The sequence below is a fragment of the Doryrhamphus excisus genome, linkage group LG7 (assembly GCF_037039965.1).
Source record: "Doryrhamphus excisus strain RoL-2023G ecotype Guam linkage group LG7, RoL_Dexc_Guam_v1.1, whole genome shotgun sequence".
In the NCBI taxonomy this organism is placed as follows: domain Eukaryota; kingdom Metazoa; phylum Chordata; class Actinopteri; order Syngnathiformes; family Syngnathidae; genus Doryrhamphus; species Doryrhamphus excisus.
Genome location: NC_136363.1, coordinates 21,191,626 through 21,216,788, shown reverse-complemented (window position 1 = coordinate 21,216,788; position 25,163 = coordinate 21,191,626). Strand labels below are relative to the sequence as shown.

Genomic DNA, 25,163 nt, shown 5'->3' with positions numbered 1-25,163 from the left:
TTCTCATGCATTTTTTAAGACAGGTCTATTGTTGTAGCACTCGTGTAGGCTGAGGGGAGGGAGTGGGGGGGCAAAGGGAAGAAAAGCGACAACTTATGTCACATCTATTACGGCCCAGTGATGTTTAAACGTCTCCCCTGGTAATTACCTAGAAGAAGCAGTACTCCTATTTAGATCTTATCGCACCGCCGGACACTCTTTTACTTGTACTGCCTTTACTGTGAAATGCAGTTTTTTTGTGTGTGTACAAAAAAAAAACTAGTTGCACTTCACACTGTTAGCTTTTAACTGCGAGGAGTTCAGGGTGCCACCTGTAACAACCCCCCCCTCCCGGGCATCGTGACCCTGAAGGGGATAAGCAGTCAAGGGACGGTGAGACAGCGATGGTCATGATGTCCGCCCCAGCGAGCTTCCATAAAGTCGGTCTTTCGCAAAGTCACCAAAGACGAGTCGAGAGCGATGACGCAAGCCGCCTCCTCGGCGACAAAGTCAGATGTCGAGGCTTGGGATTGATTGATTGATTGATTGATCCCTGGGCTGATGAGGCAAACTGACCCAACTCTTAGGATGAAAGCGGCGATGGCCTTGATGAACAAGAGCGGCAGACATTGACGAGCGGATTAAAGACATAAAGGCTTCAATCGCAGCGCTCGGGGAGCCTGGGGAGACCGTCGGGACATTTCAGTCCAATAAGCGTGCCGGAGTGCGGCATAGGGGTGTTATCCCCAATCAGCCTGCTTTAGAAGACTTCATTAAAAGGCCAAAGCGCTTCGTTTGTCCTGATGATTACATTTACATCGCTAATTTGAGGTAATTGGATTACCTTGTTTATCAACGGCCGTTCTTGGAATGGGCGGGAAATATGATCCACTAAGACACCGTACAACAACAAACTTCTTCTTTTCTGCTGTTTCGCCTTTTTTATATTCATGGACTAGTTTTCATTTAGTTTTTTAATCAATGCAGGCCAAATTAGTTCCAAAATGGAACGGATTGTGTATTAATAATTACTGCTATTTTACATTGCAATATAATAAGTAATAACAACTGTTGAAACTGTTTTAAACTATTAATAACCAGAATTATTCTTAGTATTAGTAGTAATATTAGTACAGTATTAATATTGAGATGAACATGAACACATTTAGAATACACATTTGACTATTAATAGTATTAATATTTATTTATTTAGGATTTACTCCTGATATGAATTAAGATTACATATTATTATATTAATATGAATTAATATCTATATTAATATTAACATACATTATATATTATAATATTAATTATATTAATAATAAGAATAATATAATATATTTTTTTTATATTAATAATCAAATTTTCAAATTAGTACACATATTCATATGAATTTTAATATTAATATAATTGTGATAATGACAATAATATATTATTGCACACATGTATATTGCTATGAACATACTATTATTATTATTATTATTATTATTAATATTAATGATGATAAAAATGATAATATATTATTGCACACATTAATATTTATATTTTATACTTTTATTATTATTATTTTATTATATTATTAGTCATAGCATTTCTTAGCAGTTCTGTGTATTGAACAGCAACGATGAACACATGAACGTGACCGTCAGCCAATGACGTTCCAAAGCCACAACGTGAGGACCAACAAGTCCAAAATATCCGACGCCAAGCGACTTCAACTTTACCTGACTGGACTGCTGCTGGCGTCCAAATCCTGGGCGGTCACCGCTCCAATGATGGTGCCCGCCGGCGTGTCCTCGTACACATCCATCACGTAGGCGGGCTTATTGAACACCGGGGGCTCGTCCACATCCAGCACGTTAATCTTCACCGTCGCCGTGTCTTTGAAGGCCCCGAAGGTCTGGAACCGAGGATCCAGATGAGCATTGGAGGCGTCCACCTTGAAGGTGTACGCCTTCTTGGTCTCATAGTCCAGAGGCTAGAAGATAAGAGACAAAGAGGGTTCAAGTAACGATCACCCGCCCCGGCTATTTGTCTTTGCAAGCGCCTGTGGCGGCGTTCCAGAGGATGCATTTTACTCCATGAAGGTTGTTTTGGGGCGTCAGTCAGGAAGCATGCTCGGAGTAGCAGAGGTCAAACGGCCGCTTGATGCTTGAGCGCAACTTTGCCAAAGTCGTCATAAATTAAAAAAAAAAAACTCATCTCAGAGGCGCACGTGCTCGTCCTTCCATGAGCCTCTGACATATCAGCTCAGGGTCAATTAGTCAAAGAAGCGAGCGCAGGAACGGGTGCACGGTCGGCACGTCTGAGGTGTTGAACATCTGACAGCGGTGACACCCTTGTTCTCGCCTCCGCTTGTCTGCTGCCTTCTCATGTGAGACCGCCCCACGCTCGCCGTGGTCACGCTCCGTCTGCCCGCAGTCACATGAGAGACATTCCGTTTTGTGTACTTCAAATGGACTAACAAGTGAACGCACCTTGGCAGCAACGCCGTAACCTTGCAGTCCTGGGATTGGCTTCTTTGGGAATGGGTGCGGAATGAGGACCCATTAAAAGTCCGAATGAATTGGAAAAGTCCTCCTTTATCTGGATTTTACAATCTTTTCACCAGTCGGGTGCTTTGCCAAGTCCTAATGTGCATCCTTACTGGAGTTGCATCAAAATGGAATCATTTATTCCTTGGCCGATGCCTCCAAACACTTATTGGCGTCTTGGGTGTTTTTCACCTGACTGTATTTGTGTAAGTATCCTTTCTACGCCTCAGCCGCTCCAAAATATGCAATTGTACTGCCTTTTTTGTGGTATTATTTTTCTGACAAATACAGTCCCAAAATTTGACTCAGTTTGAAATTTCTCCTACGCACTCTGCAGAACAACCCACTGTAAGTTTAAGGTGTTTAATCCAATCACAGAATTCGGTACACACCTTTAGCGGACTAACGAGCATGTGTGTGTAAAATTTCAGCAAGATTGGTGGAAGAATATGGCCACCATCAGGCAAATAGTTTGGGGCACAAGGCAGGGTTAAGCAACTAATTAGTCATTTACCATCATTGTATATGTTTAGAAAATGTTGAGCAAAACTTTTTTTGCGTGTTCACATGTGGTCTAAATGTGCTAATTTGAGAAGAGAATCAGAATCGGATCAAGTGCCAATGTGAATGCAGTATAAAGCGATGGGAGCTGTTCTCCTGGGACCCAGCCAAGAAGGGTCGATAAAACACCCGCGGTTAAAGGAGTCTTCTCCCGTTTCCCCACAAAGTTCTTGCCAACGGCTTGAATTGTTGCCAACTCGCCTCTTCATCTTAAATTAATTAGCAAACTAATTAAAAAAAACCAGCCCAGTAGAAGCAATCGACGCCTTTCTGGAGATCTCAGATGTGTTATCAAGACCTCCATCTTCTTGATTTTACACACCTTCCTTTCACCAGCGTAGCAGGTGCCTGTTAAAGGACGGGAAGGGAGGGTGGATGGTGGAGGGTGTAGGGTGGACGGTGGCGGTGGAGGCCGTCCAATCTAAAAGCAATCACTGACCATCAACCGGTGTGATTGGTTTGATTACAGTGCACCAGTTTCAACCGCACATGCTCCAGAGACAAGACCCTCCGTCAGGAAATACTCCTGTCCTGTCCTTCCGTTGCAGACGGGGACTGACGGCAAGCGGCGGCATTTTAAAAGACGGATTCACGGCGGGCGGATGTACGCAGTTAATGTTTGGCAAACAGCAACAGTTTTGTACCGGGGATTCAGTCGCCTTAAACACGTCAGTCGAATACTCTTCATTTAGAATGCGTCGCCGAGACGGAGCATACATGGAGCAGGGACTGCAGTGGCGGGCGGTCTGACAGCAGGGGGTGCACACCAGGCTTCATTAGCCGCCCTCTCACTGGGGGAATCGCCCACAATTAAGAGAAAGAACTGTGACGCTGTCCAATGTACTGAACTTGACTTAGTCCTCGGATGGAGAGTAGAAGCCTGGCTTTTGCTTCCTGTGCTCCAATCTGCCAGGAAGCACAGCTGGCGTGCCGGCAAAGAACGTTGGAGTTAATATAATGGAGGATCATTTTAAAGCACAAATGTTTTTTTCTTCTGTGGAGGAGGAAGTAATGGCAAAGGACAGCTTTGCTTTTTATTGTGTAAGCCCGGGAACAGGGGCGTATTGACTAACATGCTTTGTCTTATTTACTTTGAAAATAGACGGAAAAGACTTTACCACGGCGGCGAAACAACCAAACCTCATGCAACAAATTCATGATGAAAACCAGGAAAAGGCGATGTATCCCAATGAACCCGTTAAAGACACCAAAAACATTCCCAAAACAGTAATATTACTGACTGGCTGCACGGCGGACGAGTGGTTAGCGCACAGGCCTCACAGCTAGGAGACCCGAGTTCAATTCCACCCTCGGCCATCTCTGTGTGGAGTTTGCATGTTCTCCCCGTGCATGCGTGGGTTTCCTCCCACATTCCAAAAACATGCTAGGTTAATTAGCAACTCCAAATTATCCATAGGTATGAATATGAGTGTGAATGGTTGTTTGTCTATATGTGCCCTGTGATTGGCTGGCCACCAGGCCAGGGTGCACCCCGCCTCTAACCCTGAAGACAGCTGGGATAGGCTCCAGCACCCCCCTCATGAGGATAAGCGGTATAAAATGAATGAATGAGTGAATGAATAACATTAGTGACACCTAGTGACCAGTGTAGCGTACTACATATCAGTACAGTGTCTTTATTTTTATATTGACTTCATTTAGCCGTTTTCATGCTTAATTTAAGTGGTAAAATTCCTAACATTGGCTTAAGTATGCATATTTTTGTATGAAACAGCATGATTTATTAACATATTTTTGAAAAGGTTTGGAAAATTGCACGTGTGACGCAGCGAGGGGTTGCTGTATTCCTCATTTTGTGAGATAAAATCGGCAAAGGCAGTCCTTTGATGTTTCCCAGTTTCACTCCAGTGCGCAGATGGGAGCAGTAACACAAACTGGCACGGCGATGAGCGGGAATTGTCTTGTAGCCAATCATTCTTTGTGATGTGACCAGCAGGGGGCGATGATGAGCTTGGGCTTAATGAGAAGACGAGTTAATGTGTCAATGCTTGAAGAATCAAATCAGATCTGGAGGCCGTGAGGGAAATATCCCAGGAAGTCATTCTCGCCACCCCCCGCCCCCCTCCCCCCAACCACCTTTTTCTTTTTTTCCCCCTCCTTCCACTCGGATGACCTACTTCTAAGTGATTCGGTTTGAGCGCCGCCCTCGCACATTAGTCGTGCACCTGTTCGACAGCCACGTTTGAAGCGTCTCATTACAGTCCGAGTTTTTTTTACATTTATTTATTTATTTTTTGACTCCGCTGCACATCGACACTCCGAGTTCCTCCTCTGCCGGTGCTGCTGCTCTTCAACATCACAACAGGAACGTGCTTGAAATTCCAGACATGTTCCCGTGCCCTTTGATATGTAAATGTGCACCTTCAGTGCACTGCCACTGATACTGAATGGAGCATCTCCTCGCCTCACAATGGAACCTGAACTCCACAAGTCGCTTCCTAATATCGACGAGCGGGCTAATCAAGGCATCACACGTTGGCGGGGTGTTTTACACCTTCCTCCGCCGGAAAATCCACAACAATCCGCCTGTTGCTACGCAGAAAGCACAATCAAATGGCGTTACAAGAACATAATTGATTCTTCAGGGAGGCGATGGATGGTCTCGTGCCAGCATCCATAGGGGACTCACCCCCCCTCACACCCCCGTCCATCCTTCCTCACATGTTTAAGGAATCAGCATCACAAGGTGGCTGATTCCCATTTGCGGGTGCAGAAACGCTAAAGGTATTAGCGGGAGATTAAAGAGGCTGCAAAACACAGGAAAATGTTCAATGTGTCATAAGCGCCGCGGCATTAAATCTGTTTAAGCACCGCATTATATATTTACAAAGACACTTATGAATCATTAACAAACCCCCGGGATGACTTGTCGCCGGTGTTACACCTCAAACATGTTTGGAACTGTGAACGTGCACCCCTCGGTAGCACAGGTAAGCTAAGTCGTACGATGTTATATGTTATAACTACGTTATAATATCACACAGTGGGATGCTACGCGTATAAACAATGTTCGGGATGGTCGAACTACGTTAAAGTTTACGTTAAAGTATTACCATTGTTAGCAATGACCGGAACGTATGGCCTAAATACAAGCTGGACGATCCGCCAAACTGTTGTTGAACTCTGACCCCTTTCCAACGTTACTTGATCGTGTTGATGAGTCGGAAAAACAAGTTATCAGTGTCCTAACTCTGTTTATTTTGTGTAAGTAATTGCAATAAAGGGTTTCGGCAGCTCTCCGGAAGTCCTCAGGAGCATTTGTTAGCGTAGTTGGCTCAGGAGTAAATTCCACAAACAGTTTGGGCAGGAGGCAGGAAACCTAAGGAATCACTGCAGTAAGACACGCGAATTCTGGAAGATCTAGAAAGCCTTCTGTATGGGTTATCATGTTCAGCTGCTCTATCGGAGTCCCGGAAATGAGTTTGATTACCCCGTTTTTCCATGACTGTTCCTGCACAAAGTGAACAAACTGCTTATAGTCCGTTAGCGTTAGCATCAACAGTGGACAAAATTACAGCGAGCGAGTTTTGGAAAAACGACCAACCATCAAGGGATTTTTCCAAAAAGGCCAAAAGAAATGGAAATGGGACCACTTCAAGTCCCAGCGTCACCTCTTGGCCCTCCCATGCGGCACATAGCACATAAAGACACTCCGACACTTCCTACTCCTGGCGAGGTGTTATTCTCTTCCAGGCGGCCGACTGGATCCCCTGCCGCTGCAAGGTATTGTTTCCTCTCCCCGCCTTTGGCTGCTAGCCTCCGATCACAGCGGGGCTGGAAATAGCTCGCTTCGCCTCCCACTGAAGCCTTCAGCGCTTTAATCAATAGATTAATTCCCGTGCGCCGTCTGTGTGGGCGAAGAGCCGACGCTGGCTATGATGCCACTGGATGAGCTCGAGCTGCTATCAGGTGTCATTAACCGGCAGCCCTTCCCAAACTTTCCCCGACAGGAAGCACACGGTCTCCCCCTAATGGGCGGATATCCCCTTTAATCATCAAAACAACATTACGACAATTACCGTGACCTTCGTAGCGGTCTCGGTATGACTCGTCTGCTCCCAAGTGAACCACTATACCACCGGCTCATCCTTTTTTTTCATCCGTGAAATCGTCTTATGTCACACGGAACAACATCAAAAGGTGCTTTCCAAGCCTTCAAATGGAATGACTCAACGCTTACAGACGGATTTCATTTGGCTAAATGTTCCAAATATCATGTACAAAACCAATAAACATGAGAGGGCTACCTTTAATCCTCTAAAAAAAAAGACAAAAATCCACACCACATCATCCGCAAATGAAAAGCACCATTCATTTTTTAATTGGGCTGCACTTGCAGGTTTTTTTTTTTATGTTCTGAAGGCTTATTTCTGGTCCCGGCGCCCACAAGGCATGCTTGGTCCAACATCATCATAACCTATGATGTCACAAATGGACCAAATTCCTTCAGGAATTCTTCCCGGTAGACTCTCCTCGATCATCTATCCAAATATGTTTACATACTGCATGTAGAGAGAGAGCAGGGGTGTCTAAAGTGCAGCCCGGGGGCCGTTTGTGGTATGCTGCACATCTCATTTGTAAAGCAAACTAACAAAAATGATAACAAGAGAGTTGAAATAGTTGGATAGCAAAAACAACAGAACCCCCCCACCCCCCACCCTGACCCAGACTATCAGGACTGGCCTTTTAAACATCCAAATATTTCCATTGAAGTCCAGAATCCAACACAAGTCCTGGTATTTGTTAGTAAATGTGATTGGGGGACCCCTAGTGGCAATAAAGTGCATTTGTGTAAGTTGTATTCCCTTACTTCCCTCCTGAGGGGGCCGGGGGAGGGGGGGGGGTGACGCTTGGTCGGAGCCGGCGCCATCCATCATGTCCAAATTCACTAAAGTTAAATAACGGCACGCTGCTTCTCGTGGGCTGGCTGAGGACGCGGCGGGCGGGGGTGCGAAGGCGGCGATGGCGTCAGGGCTGCTTAATGTGCGTTTATGAGAATACTCTCCATTTTTTTCCCGTTTCAACTTTCCTGGCTTACTTTTGGGACGTATAGCAGTATCTGTAAAATGTATGCCTGATCCAGAAACAACGGTGCTGGTCTTTGCAACCCACGCAAAAAGCCCCCCCCCCCCCCCCCTCCCCCCCTCTCAGGTGTGCAGGATGTTACACAAGTGCTCCCACTCGGGCGCACATGCAGAGATGCTCGCTCTCCACCTGCGATGGTGGTCTAAGTCCAGTTCAGTCCAGTTTTTTTGTGGCTCCCCATAGTAGTAGCAGCGATCAAGTAGCACGACGGCTAATCGGCCTTTGTGATGCAGAAAACGAGAACATTTTAAATGTGTTTTGAATTCATTCCGCACTGAACTGCCAGTGAATAGCAGCTTGTTAAATGGGCACAAAGCGGATGTGTTTGAACTCCAACATCTCGTGAAATGTTTATTTAATGATCTGGTCATAAATAGTACATTAATCACACCATAAATCAAAATGAGCTGGGTGATTCTGCCAGGCTGCATATGTTGTTGCCATGTGCATGCGTGTCTCTTTTATTCCTTTCTAGCCTCAAACGGGCAGGACGAGGAGGGTTCATTCTGTGCATTGGTTCAGCGTGTAGATGCCTCGTAGAAGAACAGAGTGAGACCTCTTGTCAGTCATGCAGTTTACCAAGTTGGGAAAAAAATTACACATGAAGATGCACGGCATTTCCAGAAATGCTGCAAATGTTTAACAGACTGTACGATTGCCTGTGCCACAAATGGCAAATATGCAACTTTGCAGAGTGAAATATGACATATTGCATTATAATATATTATCATGCATTATTATGATTATATATTCTCATAACATTAGCTTACATTAGCTAACAAAACTTTAATCTAAGCACCGATATCTAGCCGCAAAAATATTTTACCATTAAATGTTTTTGTTTATTTCTCATAACATTGGTTTTGTTTACGAATATTTTGAATATGAATAATAATGAGAATTTTTTCTCATTGAGTGACGGAAGATATTTTAGTTCTAAAGTGTCACATGACTCCAAAGTACCAAAGTCGCTTTTTTGTTGTATTCTGATGTAAGAATCTAAGAGGATGAATTTCAGCAATGCACATTTTTGTTGGTCTTTTTTGATGTCGCAATGAGCTGGTGCTTGTGTATTTTTAGAAACCTAATCAAGTGCACTAAATGTACACGATCCTTTGACATAAGACCGTATGCATCACGCAAGCACCTGATTGGGCAGCTGTCGATACGGAAGCGCACCAGAGTTGACTTGACCGAAGGAATCGAACCGGCGCTGCAAGCACACCAGACTCTCTTTTAACCGAAGCAACCATGCCAAGTGTGCCCGGCCTGACGGGCTCCCTGCCGGCTCATTTACTGCAAGGACGGAGTAGGATGAAGGTGTGAGTGAGCTGGAGATAAAGCCTTTATGAGCTGCTTGCTGTGTTCCGACCCGCCCACCGGATTGTCTTATTTGGGATTGGTGCAATATCCCGGGAGACGATCCTTCTCCTGTTCTCTCTTATTTATTTATTTTTTTCCCTCTCTCTCCTTTGACTGGCCTCGCACACAAACACACACGGAGCGACGGGCAGACAGCAGGAGAGCCACATTGTACACAGCAGAGTTTGGCACAGCCCAAATTAGAGACTGAGGAAGGTTGGCTATGATAAGAGGATCAGGCTGAGTAATGGGTTCAAAGGATGATCATCTGTTTCCCAGCCTGGCGATATAGGGGCGGAGGAGAAAAAAAAAAAGCAGGCATGAAGGAGGCTTGCACATCCCATCTGCTAAACATAAGATTACGTGAGACAATAGGTAAATCCGCCAAAAAAAAAAAAAATTCCCAGGGAAGCGTGACGTACAGTACGGGGAAGGACACAAACCGGGAAAACAGTGTCGCGAGCACGGCATCCGCTCTGTACGATTAAACCTTGTTTTTGTCCGGCCGCGTGTTTATTTACCTCCTCCCGGATGAGGAACGCATGGAAGACGTTTCATGCAAATCTGCTCCCTTGAGCCGTAATCCGTAACAGCAGCCATAGCGACGCCGTTCCATCGCAATTATTTTATTTCATTTTTCATTTTAGTTCAGTGCGGAATGTCTGCATTTTTATTACAGTACATTTTTTATTTTATTAAATTTATAGTTAGTTTTGTACAAATTATTATTACTATCGTCTGAACATGAATTTGCAGCAATACCTGAGAAAACGGTTAAAAAAATATTTTTAAAGTAGTCTGAATTTCATTTAATTATTTTTTTTTATTTTTTCCTTTGTTTTTAAAATATATATAAATATTTAAAAAATCCTTTAAATATATTTTCATACAATAAATATCTAATTATTTAAATTTATAGTCTGAAAAGGGTTAAACAATATTTTAATGAATTTCATTTAATGATTTTTTTCCCTTCTCTTTTTAAAAAAATATGGATATTTTCAAAAAATATATTTAAATATATTTTCATCCAATAAATATCTAATTATTTAAATTTATAGTCTGAAAAGGGTTAAACAATATATTAATGAATTTCATTTAATGATTTTTTCCCTTCTGTTTTTAAAAAATATGGATATTTTCAAAAAAATATATTTAAATATATTTTATAATATAAAATAATATATTTATTTTAAATAAAATAAAATATAAAAATATAATATAAAAATATATATTTTATAATAAATATATAATATATATAATATATATAATATCTAATTATTTAAATTTATAGTCTGCAAAGGGTTAAACAATATTTTAACAGTAGTCTGAATTTCATTTAATGATTTTTTCCCCATGTTTTTAAAAATATATGAATATTTAAAAAAAATCATTAAAATATATTTTCATACAATAAATATCTAATTATTTAAATGTATAGTCTGAAAAGGGTTAAACTATTTTTAGTCAATGTAATAAACAATAAAAGTAGTCTGAATTACACTTAATGATTTTTTTCCTCTGTTTTAAAAAATATATGAATATTAAAAAAATCCTTTAAATATATTTTCATACAATAAATATCTGATTATTGAAATATATAGTCTGATTTCCATTGAAGTGTAATGTAATTGCTGAATTATTATCCCAAATGAGTCCAAGTTAATGGCGCCCTAAAACCTGACTTTTGTCCATTTGCATGTTTATCTCCTTCCTCCGGGTATTAAAGACGCGCCATGCAAATCTCCCCTGAGCCTTAAACCGGTAAAAAAAAAAAAAAAAAAGTGTATTGTTTGAAGACGGCGTGTGTGGCATAATATTTGGAAGCCATTTGAATATCTCCATCCCGCAGTGCTGAATACCCAATACCCAACCGTCGTTTGTTGTTTGCCTGTTTGGGGGGGGGTAGTCCATTAGTAAGTTCAAAGTAGCTAGTAGTAGGTTGGAGATATCGGACCAGAGATGTTGGATGGCATTCCTCCGCACCAAACTCACCCGGCTTTGTCCCCCCCCCCCCATTCTCTTCATCTCCTTCAATGGGAGCAGTAATGACATTTATGATGGAGCGAGAGGACCGCACTCGCCTGGCCCGGACCGAGGCAGGCTTTAGTGAAATGAAGTCTTTAATTAATGGCAGGACGGATGAAAAGACTCCTCACCTCCATGCTGTCAATGGCGCCGACTGGAGGAGCTTAAACGAGGCTCATCAGGGATCAATAGCCATGATCCGACACCCCCGGTCTTTCCTCACACCCACGAAACACTCCCATAGACGGGAGAGCACCGTTTCATGTTTTAGACGCACACAAAAAGTCATTTTCTTCCCAGTTCATCCGCGTGGAAACTTCCTGCTTTTTTATCCGATAACCCAATTCCCAGATAAGACGGCTGGGGAAAAGTACGTTTTTGCTGATGTCATCCATTTTTCCCGCAGAATGTTGACTCCACAGTTCTATTTTTACAAGAACGTTCGGCGGCGAGAGGGGTAAAGTTTCTGTATTATCAGGATATCTGAGCATGGGGAGCAGCTTGTTGGGCCGACGATCATCGACCAGGTGACTGATGGGAAGGGGGGAAGCGTTGACAGCGCCCTCTGTGGGTTACGGTCCAGAAGACAATTGGACTTATTCGCAGTTACTTTAAATCAGGGGTCTCAAACTCAATTTACCTGGGGGGCCACTGGAGCTAGTGTCTGGGCAAGGCTGGGCCGCATCAGGTTTTCCCCCCAAAAAACCCAGCATTTATTAAAAACAGAAAAATATACAAACTTTTTCAGTGCTATGGTCTACACAAAATAAGACGAAAAATAAATAAACAAATCAAGAATAAAGAAAATCAATCAATCAGTAATAAATAAATATAATAATAAAAACTTAAGAAACCACATATAGTTGGCGGGTAGACAAATTATTTTTTTCAGATTAAAATTACCAAAGCATTATTAGAGCCCTGTAGACATGACAAAACACGACTATAGTCACATTTATACTCTTTATTTACAACATATTGCGCAACTGCGGGGTCTTGAGACACATGCTAACTCGCAAACTAGAGAGCTAGCGACCTAAACGGTAGCCTTCAAGTTATTTCCTTTAAACTTAAATAGCAAAAAACTTACCACTTCCACACAGATAGGGAGGATAACTATTAAGTTATTTAACCTTTAACATGAACAGCATCCATATCAAACTTTAACATTAAACTTTCATGTCAAGGCGGGGGCATTAAACTAGTGTCCTGCGGGCCACATTTGGCCCGCGGGCCACGTGTTTGAGACCACTGCTTTAAATTGTTGTCGGTTCTCCTTTCTTCTGGGAAGGTTGGTTCCTGAGATGTGTCTGTGGGAATTCTTGTCACGTTGTGATGTCGGCGGTCCCTGATGTTGGACCGTATGACATAAGGCGTTCCCCCAAATAGTTCCCACAATGCTTTATTGGTGAGTTACTTGAATAATACATGTGTGGATACTCGTATCTGATGAGCATGAATGTCCTCATGGCTATTTTTAGCCAGCGTGATTTTGAACATATAGGTTAATAACGTACACGTCCAATCACGTTCTCCATGTTTAATAGATTCCGAGCGGCTGCTCTACTTTGTTCCCTAATTTGAGTCTCGAGATGATAGACCTTGGAGGGGTTTATCCTGGCATCATTCCTTCTTCTAATATCGCCGCCGTAACTTTTGTGTAAAGTTGTCCAAGTGAAACGGCGTCCCCCGTCATTCCCCCGCCCCCCCACCTGGAAAATACTGTAGGTTAAAGTGGGTGCTGTGAAATAAATCGTAGATGAAAGCCGGCCCGGTAAAGCCAACGCTGACCTCTTGGGGTCAGCGTGCTCTTAATCAACTTAGCGGAGGAGAACATATGGCCTAGGAGATGAGCTCCGACATGCTGGGGCCTCGTCATGCCGCGTCTCTTTGAGGTACGGTGACGTGCTGAGATTCCAATAAAGGCCGCGGAGGGACCTTAAAGGGGGGGGTAGGCGTCCTTTTGCCTTCATTTTCTACGAAGTCCACATTTACTGCTTCTATTCTATGCATGGAGTCAATAAAGACAAGGTATCACGCTGGGGGTGTACAGCAGGGCGTCCACATCAGCCTCGACCCCCCCGGGAGGGTCATGTGATGTATAATAAACCAGCTATCATGTATGGTTATTTATGCAGCAATATTCTTGTTGCCTTAGGAACCAGATGGTCATTTTTATTGGTGTAGTTTATATTGAATACAGAGTGTTGTCACTGGCTATTTATTAAGTCTGCCTAGCAACAAGTGACCGTCTTACATCGGGTTGTGTTGCTGTTTCAATGGGGCGGGGGGGATCACTTACCCGTTTGAGAATGATGATGCCCTCCTGGTTGTGGTCGTTGGTCGTGATGTCAAACATGGCGCCGCCGTCGCCCGGCACGATGGTGTACTCCACTTCGGCGTTTTTTCCCACGTCCAAGTCGTGGGCTTTGATCCTGCCCACGGAGGAACCCACCGGCGAAGACTCGGGGACGCGCAAGTGGAAAAAACCTGCAAATAAACGTTTGAATAAAAATCTTTTTTTTTTTTTTTTTTTTTTTTAGCGCCTTCGCGTCTGACACGGTGGAGCGCGGCTTCTTCTAAGTGTCTGGCTTAGTTGGCTTTAGGTGATCAAATATCAACGTTTGCGAGGCTTTGCTTCTGCCAACAAGAGTCGTTGCTGAGGAATCGTCTGACAAACAAACCGACAAATTGAATTCCCGTGGATGGGGAAAAAAAAAAAAGAACCATTTTGCTCCGGATTGTAGTCGACCTCGAAGAAAGATGGATTTAGGAGGATTTTGTGGGAAAACAAATGCATGGAGATTACATAGACAGGTGGTCTTCGGGTTCTGTAAGAGTTCTGTCAGTGGATTTTTGGTGTGAGCCGCATGAACCACTCAAATTTGGTATAAAGGCAATGAAACGGCAACCAAAATAAAGGGGAAAATGGTGCGTTTTGTGCAGCAGTGTAGGCATTCCCGTTCCTTTTTTATGTACAATCGCTACTAAATACAACAGAGAGCATGCTAGGCGTGCTACATTGTCAAATAAAGAATATTTGAATAAGTTCCGTTAGTGGATTTTTGGTGTGAGCCGCATGAACCACTCAAATTTGGTACAAGGCAATGAAACAGCAACCAAAATAAAGGGGAAAATGGTGCGTTTTGTGCAGCAGTGTAGGCATTCCCGTTCCTTTTTTATGTACAATCGCTACTTAATACAACAGAGAGCATGCTAGGCGTGCTACATTGTCAAATAAAGAATATTTGAAGCATGTAGCATCATAAAAGCATGGACAGACTGACACTGGGAAGCCATTAGAAGCTAATGTGTGAACATTTCCATCAGAGACACCTCCGTAGCAGCAGACCATTTGATCTGCTTCACTTCACCGCTTCATATTTCCCTTTTTTTTTTTTTTTTTAATGAACTCATGACTCATTTTTACAAGAAAATTTGAGAAAACTCGCTAACTGACACCAGGAGTGCGTCAGACCCGCCGTCATGCAGTTTGACCCCGGTGTTGATCCAAGAAGCGAGGGCGGGGATTCTGATGGATGTGGTTATTGTGCGCTCAATAAATAATCAAGTAGCTTCAAGGGTATGCGATTTTGGGCAGGTCCTGTTTTTTTTGGACAAGTACAAGTTCCCTTTCCGCTCCAGCCGTGTGCTCGTGACTTGTCGGGGTTTTAAACATCGTCAACCCTGCGCAGGAGCATCCACACGCGACCCCCGAAACCTTTGTGCTGTGACTGAATTATGGAAATATCATTTTTTTTCCTTTTCGTAGCTTGCCTGTATTTACATTCCAGGGAGCTCAACAAGCGGTCTGGCTGGCTGTGGAGGTTTTGTGCTCGGCTGTCATACGCCGGCTGCTTTGCCCACAAACCTCACACATCGGTGACTTGACACTTTTTGTTGATGATTGCGAGAAGGCAAATTCATCAGGTTTAGCAGCCTATAAAAAAAAAAAAAAAAAATGAAAATGGTGGATAAGTACAGCGTTAGCTTGAAATGCAGTGACTCAGCCCCCACAGTGCATCGTGATAAAACCTCATCTAAATATAGACGGATGCTCCAGAAGCAAAGAACAACGCCAATCCACGTTTATTTACCGGAGCTTGTCTGTGCAGCCATGCAAAAACAAGGCGACCTTTGCGCGTCAAAGACAAAACAACACAATTATGTCTTTTACTGTAGCGGAAGCTGCTATAAATGCTACAATTTTCTTATATATTGTCCAAAAGCTATCTTTGATGCTAGTATGTACACTTTAAAAGTGCTTTTAAGGAGCCCGACTGGGAACAAACCATTTTGTGTGTCTGTAGCTTTAATGCTAATGAGCTGTTTGGCCACGCCTCTCTCTCTCTGACCTTTTTACACGTAACATAATAGATGCCGCATATCACATACAGTAAAGAGCGGGACATGTTAGCATAGTGATGCAATGCTAACATTTTAACGGAATAAAAAATAATACATTTTATAGAATTTATAGTATATAATATATAATAATATATTATAAATAATATATTAATATATTATATATAATATATATTAAATACTATAAATTATATTAAATTTATATATGTTTTTATATATAATATATATTAAGATATTATAAATATATTACTATTATAAATAATATATTAATATATTATAATATATATAATATATATTAATATATATTATATTATATTATAAATATATTATAATATATATAATTTAATAAGAAATAAAATTAAAAAAATCTTGGCTTTAAGGTGTGTAGTGAAGCCTGTTTAAAAAAAAAATTACAAAGTTAAAAATGATAATATCCTATGTATTCAAATATTAAGACATATAACCAAGACATATTATGTACTATTAATAGCCTGGTGCTCCACTTTTAAAATGTAATAACCAAAGGAGGACACTCACTTTTGGAGAACCTGGGCGGGTTGTCGTTGACGTCGCTGAGGGTGATGTTGACCGTGGTGGTCCCGGCCAGCCCCCCCAGCTGGCCTCCCATGTCCTTGGCCTGGATTAAGACCTGGTACTGTTCCTTGACTTCTCTGTCCATGTTGGGTAAGGCCGTCTTTATCACGCCTGAGACAAACACAAATGGAATAAAATGAAACAAGGGGAACAAGACTCTTAGTTTCCCACGCTACAAATCCAGGGACTCCAGATGCTCGAGTGCAAATATTTAAATCCAAAGACAATTCACGCGTCACCTCGCTTCCCTCCTTTGTTTTTTTTTTTCGACTGTTCATTTTTTTCCCGTTGTTTGCGCAGATACATGCTCGCTCAGCAGGGAAAACACTTTCTCACGCAGCGTGACTTTACGCTTCCAGCCGGCCTCATTTTGCCATCCGGGCTCAGCGTGTGATCCGAGTTGCACAATCGGCGACACCTTCCACCTGTGTCGCCTTTTGTGTCACGTCTAAAGTCATTCTTTCAATACGCTGTGATCTGCGCTTCAAGTTTAGACCCGTTTAGATCCGTCAGGATGATGCTGCAGCATTGATGAATTCCCCGGCAGAGCGTTGGCGTAAATAACAAACCAATAGCGGCGTTAATGTTTCAGCGTAATTGTGTTGTGGTCAATTTCAAGCTGCGGGCGTAAACAATCACAAAAGAAGCAAAGTCGGCAAAAGCGGGGAGGTGATGTGAGGTTTAACGGCAACATCTGGCAACATCTGACATGTTGATATGTCGCTAGCATGCAATGGCGATGCTAATGAGGTCATCATTCGTAAAATAGACTTCGGTAAATGTAACTCTAAAAGCATCAATTCAACATCTCCATCTTACCGGTTTTGGGGTCGACGGAGAAGTACGGCTGCCCATGCAGGATGCTGTACACCACCCTGGCGCTGTTCCCGTACGTGGGGTCATCGGCGTCGGTCGCCGTCACCTGCGTCACGTACGTCCCTGCGGGAAAGAGCATGAAGACAAGCTAAAAGGACACTTAATTTGCTAGCCTCCAGGTGCAGAAATCCAAAGTCGGAGGCTTTATCGGAATGAACTGGCCCGACACTAATGAAGCATAAATCAGGAGCCGGGGAACTGCGGCTAACACGGAAACAAGATGCTCAATGAGGATGGATGTGGCGCATGTGGAGCCATTCGTTCATTGCACAACACAAAAACACAGATCCACGCCTGCCAATACGGCTCGCGTGGCCGACGTCCAAACAGCGCAATTACATGTTGGCGCCACCTTTGCTAACAGCATTATTTACCATGCATATTCAATTAATTCATTCCGCTGCATGGCCACCAAACAATCACTTTTAATCAACTTTTTTTTTTCTCTACGCAAGTCTTTTATGGAAGCATATGGCTGTCCGTGTAATTACATTTGGATTTGGATAGCTCGCCATAAACATGAGACCCTGACATGTTCATGCTCGTGGAGAATTCCGCTAAGCTGACAGTAGCCCGTTTAAACTGGCTGTATATTAAACAGGCTTTAGCTCTGAGCAGATTGCAACAATGGCATTAAAACATTAGGTGAGGGAGATTAGCGTCTCAGTCCCGCCTAACAAAGACACACGCGGGCGCCCGTTGAGTCGGACGCCGTTGTGTCGTTGCGTGATAACTCGTTCGCACCTTCTCGGCTTTGGCCTGAGGAGAGGACGTCCACGTGCGGTGGGTCCCCTGGTTGTCTTTAAATAGAACACCCTCACCGGCCAAGATTAGTCCGGAATGAGGTGAGACCATTTGGATGTACTCCACTTACGATACAACATGTGGACAAACCTGAAATATGGACTTTGATTCGCACATATGGCAATTATATGCTAAAATTCATGCTGTCACTCCTCCCACCTGTTATTCATGACCAGCACCACCTTGCATAATGGACACAAAATGACTTGAAATAAGCCACAAAGACAAATCCAATGGCATACTTCATCGCTCAGGCACTAGCACATGCCTTTCCTCCCACCAGTTATTATTGATGCTAGCGACCTAGCATATACAAGATGACAAATAAACAAGATGACGTAAAATAAGCCACAAAGTCAAAACCAATGGCATCCTCCATTGCTCAGGCACGAGCACATGCCTTTCCTCCCACCAGTTATTATTGATTATCGCAACCTAGCATCAACAAAATCGCAAATAAACAAGATGACGTAAAATAAGCCACAAACTCAAAAATAATGGCATCCTCCATCACTCAGGCACTAGCACATGCCTTTCCTCCCACCAGTTATTATTGATTATAGCGACCTAGCATCAACAAGATGACAAATAAACAAGACGACGTAAAATAAGCCACAAAGTCAAAAACAATGGCATCCTCCATCACTCAGGCACTAGTACATGCCTTTCCTCCCACCAGTTATTAGTGATGATAGTGACTTAGCGCAATTACAAATAAGCAAGATGCCTTAAAATAAGACACAAAGTCAAAACCAACGGCATCCTCCATACACACTCCATAGACATATCATATCATTTGTGCTGTCATTCCTCCTCCCACCAGTTATTATTGATGATGGCAACCTAGCCAACAAGAATGAGTCAACACAAGCCAAGTCAGAACCCAGGGTACACTTAATGTCTGATTCAAAAGCACGTTATGTAAGTCATAGTTTCGCCTGCCAGTTATAACCAGTTTCAAATAATAGACACGAAATAAGCCACATAGTTAATACCTATGGCACGCTCATATATGCTTGCTAAACAGGTTCCGCTCATTCCCTCGGCGGTAAGCGACCGATACGGGGTGGGGGGCGGGGCTGGAGGACGCCACCGACTGACAGAGAGCACGACCACCAGGAATAATCTGCCAGCGACCAAACAAAATGTCACAGTGACGAGAAAATTGCAGCTTGAATTTTTTTTCACATACGTGCTCCAGTTTGTAATCAAGCTTAGCATCAAGACCGAATGATCTGCCTCATGACGCCCACACGTCTCAATGTGAAGCAGCCCATCAGGGATAAAGATATTTCAATAAGAAGAAATATCCTCCAAAGGCTTGGAAATCTTGTTGATGCCAGGCAAGGAAAAAAAAATAAAACACGATGGTAAATCTATCTGATGTTTGAGGTCTAATCTGAGTTTTAGCTAATTAGCAATCTGTCAATCATTTCATTAATGATCTTCAGTCAATCTGCGAGCCCTTGTTGCCATGGTCACGCTGATCGACTCAGGCTGTGTTGCTCCGTCCCCCCACCTAGCTGTGGTTTGTGGCGCTCCGAGGGCGTCATTGCCATTCTGATCAAGAGGAAGTTTTCTTCCGGCGAATTACCTTGATCTGCTCTTCTGGGGATACGCCGTGAATAGCCGGGCTCTCTTAAATGTCAGAAAACTGCGGGGCGAGGCGGTTTTGCCCTCTGGTTGGAGCTCACCTGCGATGCTCCTCCAAGGCGGTGTACAGATCAAGAAGGAAAGACCGAGCCGAAGAACCTTTCACTGTACTTCCTCTGAAAATCCATCTAAGTCGAGATGAGAGCAGATAGCTTTTGAGGTCAGGTGGTGCGTACTTGGAAAACCACTTGACGTGCGTAGCGCAGTTTGCAAACAGGATCGTCGTACTGTCGTCGTCTCCGCTGAGCAACACGTTTTTCAGAGCACCAACTCTCAATTTCGGGACCGCCACCCCAAACTGGACAATGTAATTAATGCGCTCACTCCTCCCACCGATTAATAATGATAGTGGAAATACACAGAATGACTCGAAATAATCCACAAAGTCAAAGTCCACGATACGCTCAATTACTCACACATAAGCACATTAAAGTCCCCATTAATCACCTTGCATGGATATAGAAATAAACAAAATTTGGCATGTCGGGTGATTAGATTGCTCCTCCTGCCGGTTATTATTCATATGGCCACCTAACCAAGGCACCCTTCAACGTGCAGCGCTTGTTTCCATGGTTTCAGGGGCCGGGCCCAGGGCTTTGGACGGCGGGGTGCATGTCTACAGAGTGGCAGAAGTTGATTCCCTGTCAAGCATTCGCTCACAATTTTTTTTTTTTTGATGAATTAGTGTCTTGTAGACGGATGGGGAACATTTGCGGGCCAATGCTTGGTGAGGGAATCGACTTCTGGTGGCGAAGAAATGACCGTAATGCAGGTGTGCGGGTGTGGTACTGTACTTCCTGTGTGATACATTTCATTTTTCTGATATTTTTCAATTCCGGCCGATCGCTATTGACTAGTTTGCGACCTCTGATCCGCACTATGTTGTTTTTCCCCCCCCCCCCCCCCCCCACAAAGGCGGCTTCTGTGGGTGCGTAAGGACTGACTCAGCATACGAACAAGTAGAGGCTGCATTTCTTGCGGGTGTTTTTCATATTTCCGAGGTTGCGGTGACTGATGTCGCTCTTGTGTTTTTCTCTGAGATGCTCAAAACAAGCAGTGAATTATTCAGACCCCCCCCTCTCCGCCCCCCTTGCTCTCCTGCCCTCCCTGTGGGCTTCAGTGACCTTGGAGACAATTTCACTTCCAAAATGACAAACGTGGTTCCGCACCCCCTCCCCACCGCCTTGAAGGTGAAGGCAGTCTTTGCTTAAACATTGACGGCGAGAAATTGGACTGCGGTTTGTAATCGGGGAACAAAGATGGCTGATTGAATCTCTAGCTTCATTATGAGCGCTATAAACAAATACGCTGCATTGATAGCTCACGAGTACGGGGAAAAAAAAAAAAAAACAACGGTCTTTCCATGTTTTGCTAATTATGCACATCCGTCATTTCCCGATGTTGGCTGACAAGTGCTCTTCTGTAAGACTGAACCCTCTCACCTCTGCTTGTGCAATTATTTTGTCTGCTTCGCCGGCGACGTTTGTATTATGTCTGCATGTCAGGTGCAAGAAGCCGCGCTGTGTTTTGTAACCTCACTGAACATGACACGTCTTGATCCTGAAACGTACAACTTGAAATATATTAGACAACGTCTGAAATCCTCCTGCAGCTTCCTTGACATCACCCCTAAAGGCTTGTGTCGACAATATTTCTACATTTGTGACATCGACGCTCCTCTTGTTTCCCACGGAAAATTGCAAGGAATGAAGTCGGGATTCCAACCTGCAATACTTCGACACATCACCGCCATTCCTCTCGGGCTTTAAAGACCATTTGTGTGTCTGATCATGAGCACACTTCATTGCCACCGGAAATTAAAAGCGGTGTTCCCCAGGGCTCCATTCCGGGCCCACATTTGCATGTTACCTGTTGCTTAGATAATGAAAATTAGCGAAATATTGTTTCTTTTTATGATGCCACCAAACTAAATGGGATATGAATGTTTCCGCTATTAACAAGCCTTCAGCATGTCTTGATCAATGCTAAGGGAAAATATTCCATTCCGAATAGTGGCCTGCACAGTGTCATCGTTAAGTCACTTCTTGCAGATGGTTGAATCTGCATTCATTTAAAACGCAAATGAGGCACCCCGGCGGCACGTTGGTCGAGTGGTTAGCGTGCAGACCTCACAGCTAGGAGACCAGGGTTCAATTCCACCCTCTGCCATCTCTGTGTGGAGTTTGCATGTTCTCCAAATTGTCCATAGGTATGAATGTGAGTGTGAATGGTTGTTTGTCTATATGTGCCCTGTGATTGGCTGGCGACCCCGCCTCTCGCCCAAAGACAGCTGGGATAGGCTCCAGCACCTTCCACGACCCTCGTGAGGATAAGCGGTAGAAAATGAATGAATGAATGAATGAGGCACCCCTTCGATTTTCCGGCCAATCACAACCTTTTATGGCAGGTGTCCCTACGCCCGAATGCTTCGTCTGGTCCCTTACCTACTGGCGACATCTCGGGAACGCTGGCCCGATACGGTCCCTCCAAGAACTTTGGCTCATTGTCGTTGATGTCTTGCACCTTGATGACAAACTCGGACTCGGGCTCCAGGGGTCTGTTGGTGTTGATGTCGACGGCCTGGGCGCGCAGCGTGTAGTAAGGCCTCTCCTCCCTGTCCAGACTCCTTAAGGCATGGATGTCCCCCGTCGTTTGGTCAATTGTGAAAATGGAGCCGGCCCCTTCCCCCGAGAGAGTGTACTTCACCGCGCTGTCGCCCTTATCGAGGTCAGTGTGCAGCTGCGAGACACAAAAAAACCAAGAGAAGACAGGTTGAGCGCAAACACTGACATAGATAATGATTCGTGTGGAGCACCGGTGGTGGTGGGGTTGGGTGGGTGGGTGGGGGGGGGACAATGGAAGGGAAAGAGCTGTCATCGACTCGAGGGGGGACAGTGGAGAGGACTCGTGAGCATCAAAGCTCTGCAGACGCTAACTCATGAGAAATGTGAAACCGTCATACTGTGGGAATGTTCTGTTGACTAATGAGGATAAATCTCTCATACATAAAACATTGTCACTCAGATGAAACCGTGGATCTCAATCCACTCAAGTGGGAGACGACAGCAGACAAAGACCTACAAAGGTTCCAATAACCGGAGTTCCCTCTGACCTAAAACCTTTGGTACACATCCAACGGGTGCTTTGCGGCCATTCTGAACCGAGGTAGTGTTTACTTCCTGGAAGATCAAACTAAATATCACAGAGCGCCTCGCTAGCCTCGTCATTAGCCTCGTCTAATGCATGCACTCATTCATGACCTCTATGGCCAATTAAGGCATCATCTGCGGATTTAGCTTCAAATCCGCCGTGTTGGTGTGTGTCTTTTCTGCCAGTTATGAACTTGTCTCTCCCGAGATGCTCTTGGAGCTCCTTGATTATGTTTTACAGCACCCGGCCTTTTTATGCGGTAACTACGGAAGGGAATGAGGGAAGGTGGATTTATTGACGACACGGGTCCAGCAAATGTAAGAGTCTGTCTGCATAGACGCGTTCTATGGTTTGTGTCTGAAAAACATATATTGAGTAATATGAGTGTAAACACAACTATAGGGGTGCTATTTCATGTCTAGAGGGCTTTAATAATGTAAAAAAAAAACATATATTGAGTAATATGAGTGTAAACACAACTATAGGGGTGCTATTTCATGTCTAGAGGGCTTTAATAATGTAAAAAAAAACATATATTGAGTAATATGAGTGTAAACACAACTATAGGGGTGCTATTTCATGTCTAGAGGGCTTTAATAATGTAAAAAAAATATATATATTGAGTAATATGAGTGTAAACACAACTATAGGGGTGCTATTTCATGTCTAGAGGGCTTTAATAATGTAAAAAAAACATATATTAAGTAATATGAGTGTAAACACAACTATAGGGGTGCTATTTCATGTCTAGAGGGCTTTAATAATGTAAAAAAAACATATATTGAGTAATATGAGTGTAAACACAACTATAGGGGTGCTATTTCATGTCTAGAGGGCTTTAATAATGTAAAAAAAACATATATTGAGTAATATGAGTGTAAACACAACTATAGGGGTGCTATTTCATGTCTAGAGGGCTTTAATAATGTAAAAAAAAACATATATTAAGTAATATGAGTGTAAACACAACTATAGGGGTGCTATTTCATGTCTAGAGGGCTTTAATAATGTAAAAAAAACATATATTGAGTAATATGAGTGTAAACACAACTATAGGGGTGCTATTTCATGTCTAGAGGGCTTTAATAATGTAAAAAATATATATATATTGAGTAATATGAGTGTAAACACAACTATAGGGGTGCTATTTCATGTCTAGAGGGCTTTAATAATGTAAAAAATATATATATATTGAGTAATATGAGTGTAAACACAACTATAGGGGTGCTATTTCATGTCTAGAGGGCTTTAATAATGTAAAAAATATATATATATTGAGTAATATGAGTGTAAACACAACTATAGGGGTGCTATTTCATGTCTAGAGGGCTTTAATATGTAAAAAATATATATATATTGAGTAATATGAGTGTAAACACAACTATAGGGGTGCTATTTCATGTCTAGAGGGCTTTAATAATGTAAAAAAAAACATATATTGAGTAATATGAGTGTAAACACAACTATAGGGGTGCTATTTCATGTCTAGAGGGCTTTAATAATGTAAAAAAAAACATATATTTAGAAGGTTGTAAACAGGTTTTCTATGCTCAAACTATGAAGATTTCTAAATAAGGACCCCTGGAGGCTAGACTACACTTAGCATTATCCGATATTGCCTCCAGCCGGCTCTGGGAGTCGGGAATATTTGGTGTCCAGACCCATCTACGGAAGTGTTTTTGTTTGTATGCTGGAGTCCTCAATATTTTCCTTGAAATGACAAGTTTTGGAACAACGGTTTTAGTTCTCTTGTGGTTCTTCTAGTGTTTATTTTTCCAAGAGGACGTTGCAAAGCCATTAAAGCTTCCAACGAAGCTAATGAGAAGCGAGCGGGACTTTTATGTTGACTTTTGTGCTTCCTTCCATAGCAAAGAAAGACATTCATCCAACAGATGCATCTTTTTTTTTGTTGCCTCAAATCAAAGGTACGCATCTCTTTTGGGCATTTTTGGGCTGCCAGCAGTTTAGTTTAAGAGCCTCGTCGCCCTCGGGTGCTCCCCTGAAACGTGAGCTTGCAGGTTTGCAAGTTTTTAATAAAACACAGTGTTTGTTGCGGCGCTGAACAGATTGTAGTGGGGGCGCCCGCGGGGAAGACTAACAATTTGTCAAGCTGTTCTTCATTTAGCATTCGCACTTCTTTTTTTTTTGTTT

The 25,163-nt window shown here is 43.1% G+C and overlaps 1 protein-coding gene and 1 long non-coding RNA gene across 5 annotated transcripts in view; one reads left to right on the top strand and one right to left on the bottom strand.

Moving 5' to 3' along the window:
* The window catches only part of LOC131109040 (uncharacterized), a 110,932-nt gene that overhangs the window by 34,108 nt on the left and 51,661 nt on the right, over positions 1–25,163 (top strand). The gene's annotated exons all lie outside the window — the stretch shown is intronic.
* Positions 1–25,163, bottom strand: part of LOC131109038 (cadherin-12-like) — a 76,840-nt gene that overhangs the window by 12,630 nt on the left and 39,047 nt on the right. For both annotated transcript variants that reach the window (XM_058060573.2, XM_058060574.2), the window contains exons 3-7: positions 22,307–22,601; positions 17,349–17,468; positions 16,473–16,640; positions 13,873–14,060; positions 1,704–1,957 (exon numbers count right to left, since the gene is read on the bottom strand). In XM_058060573.2, coding sequence (XP_057916556.2) covers positions 1,704–1,957; positions 13,873–14,060; positions 16,473–16,640; positions 17,349–17,468; positions 22,307–22,601 — 1,025 coding nt within the window. The remainder of the gene's footprint in view (positions 1–1,703; positions 1,958–13,872; positions 14,061–16,472; positions 16,641–17,348; positions 17,469–22,306; positions 22,602–25,163) is intronic.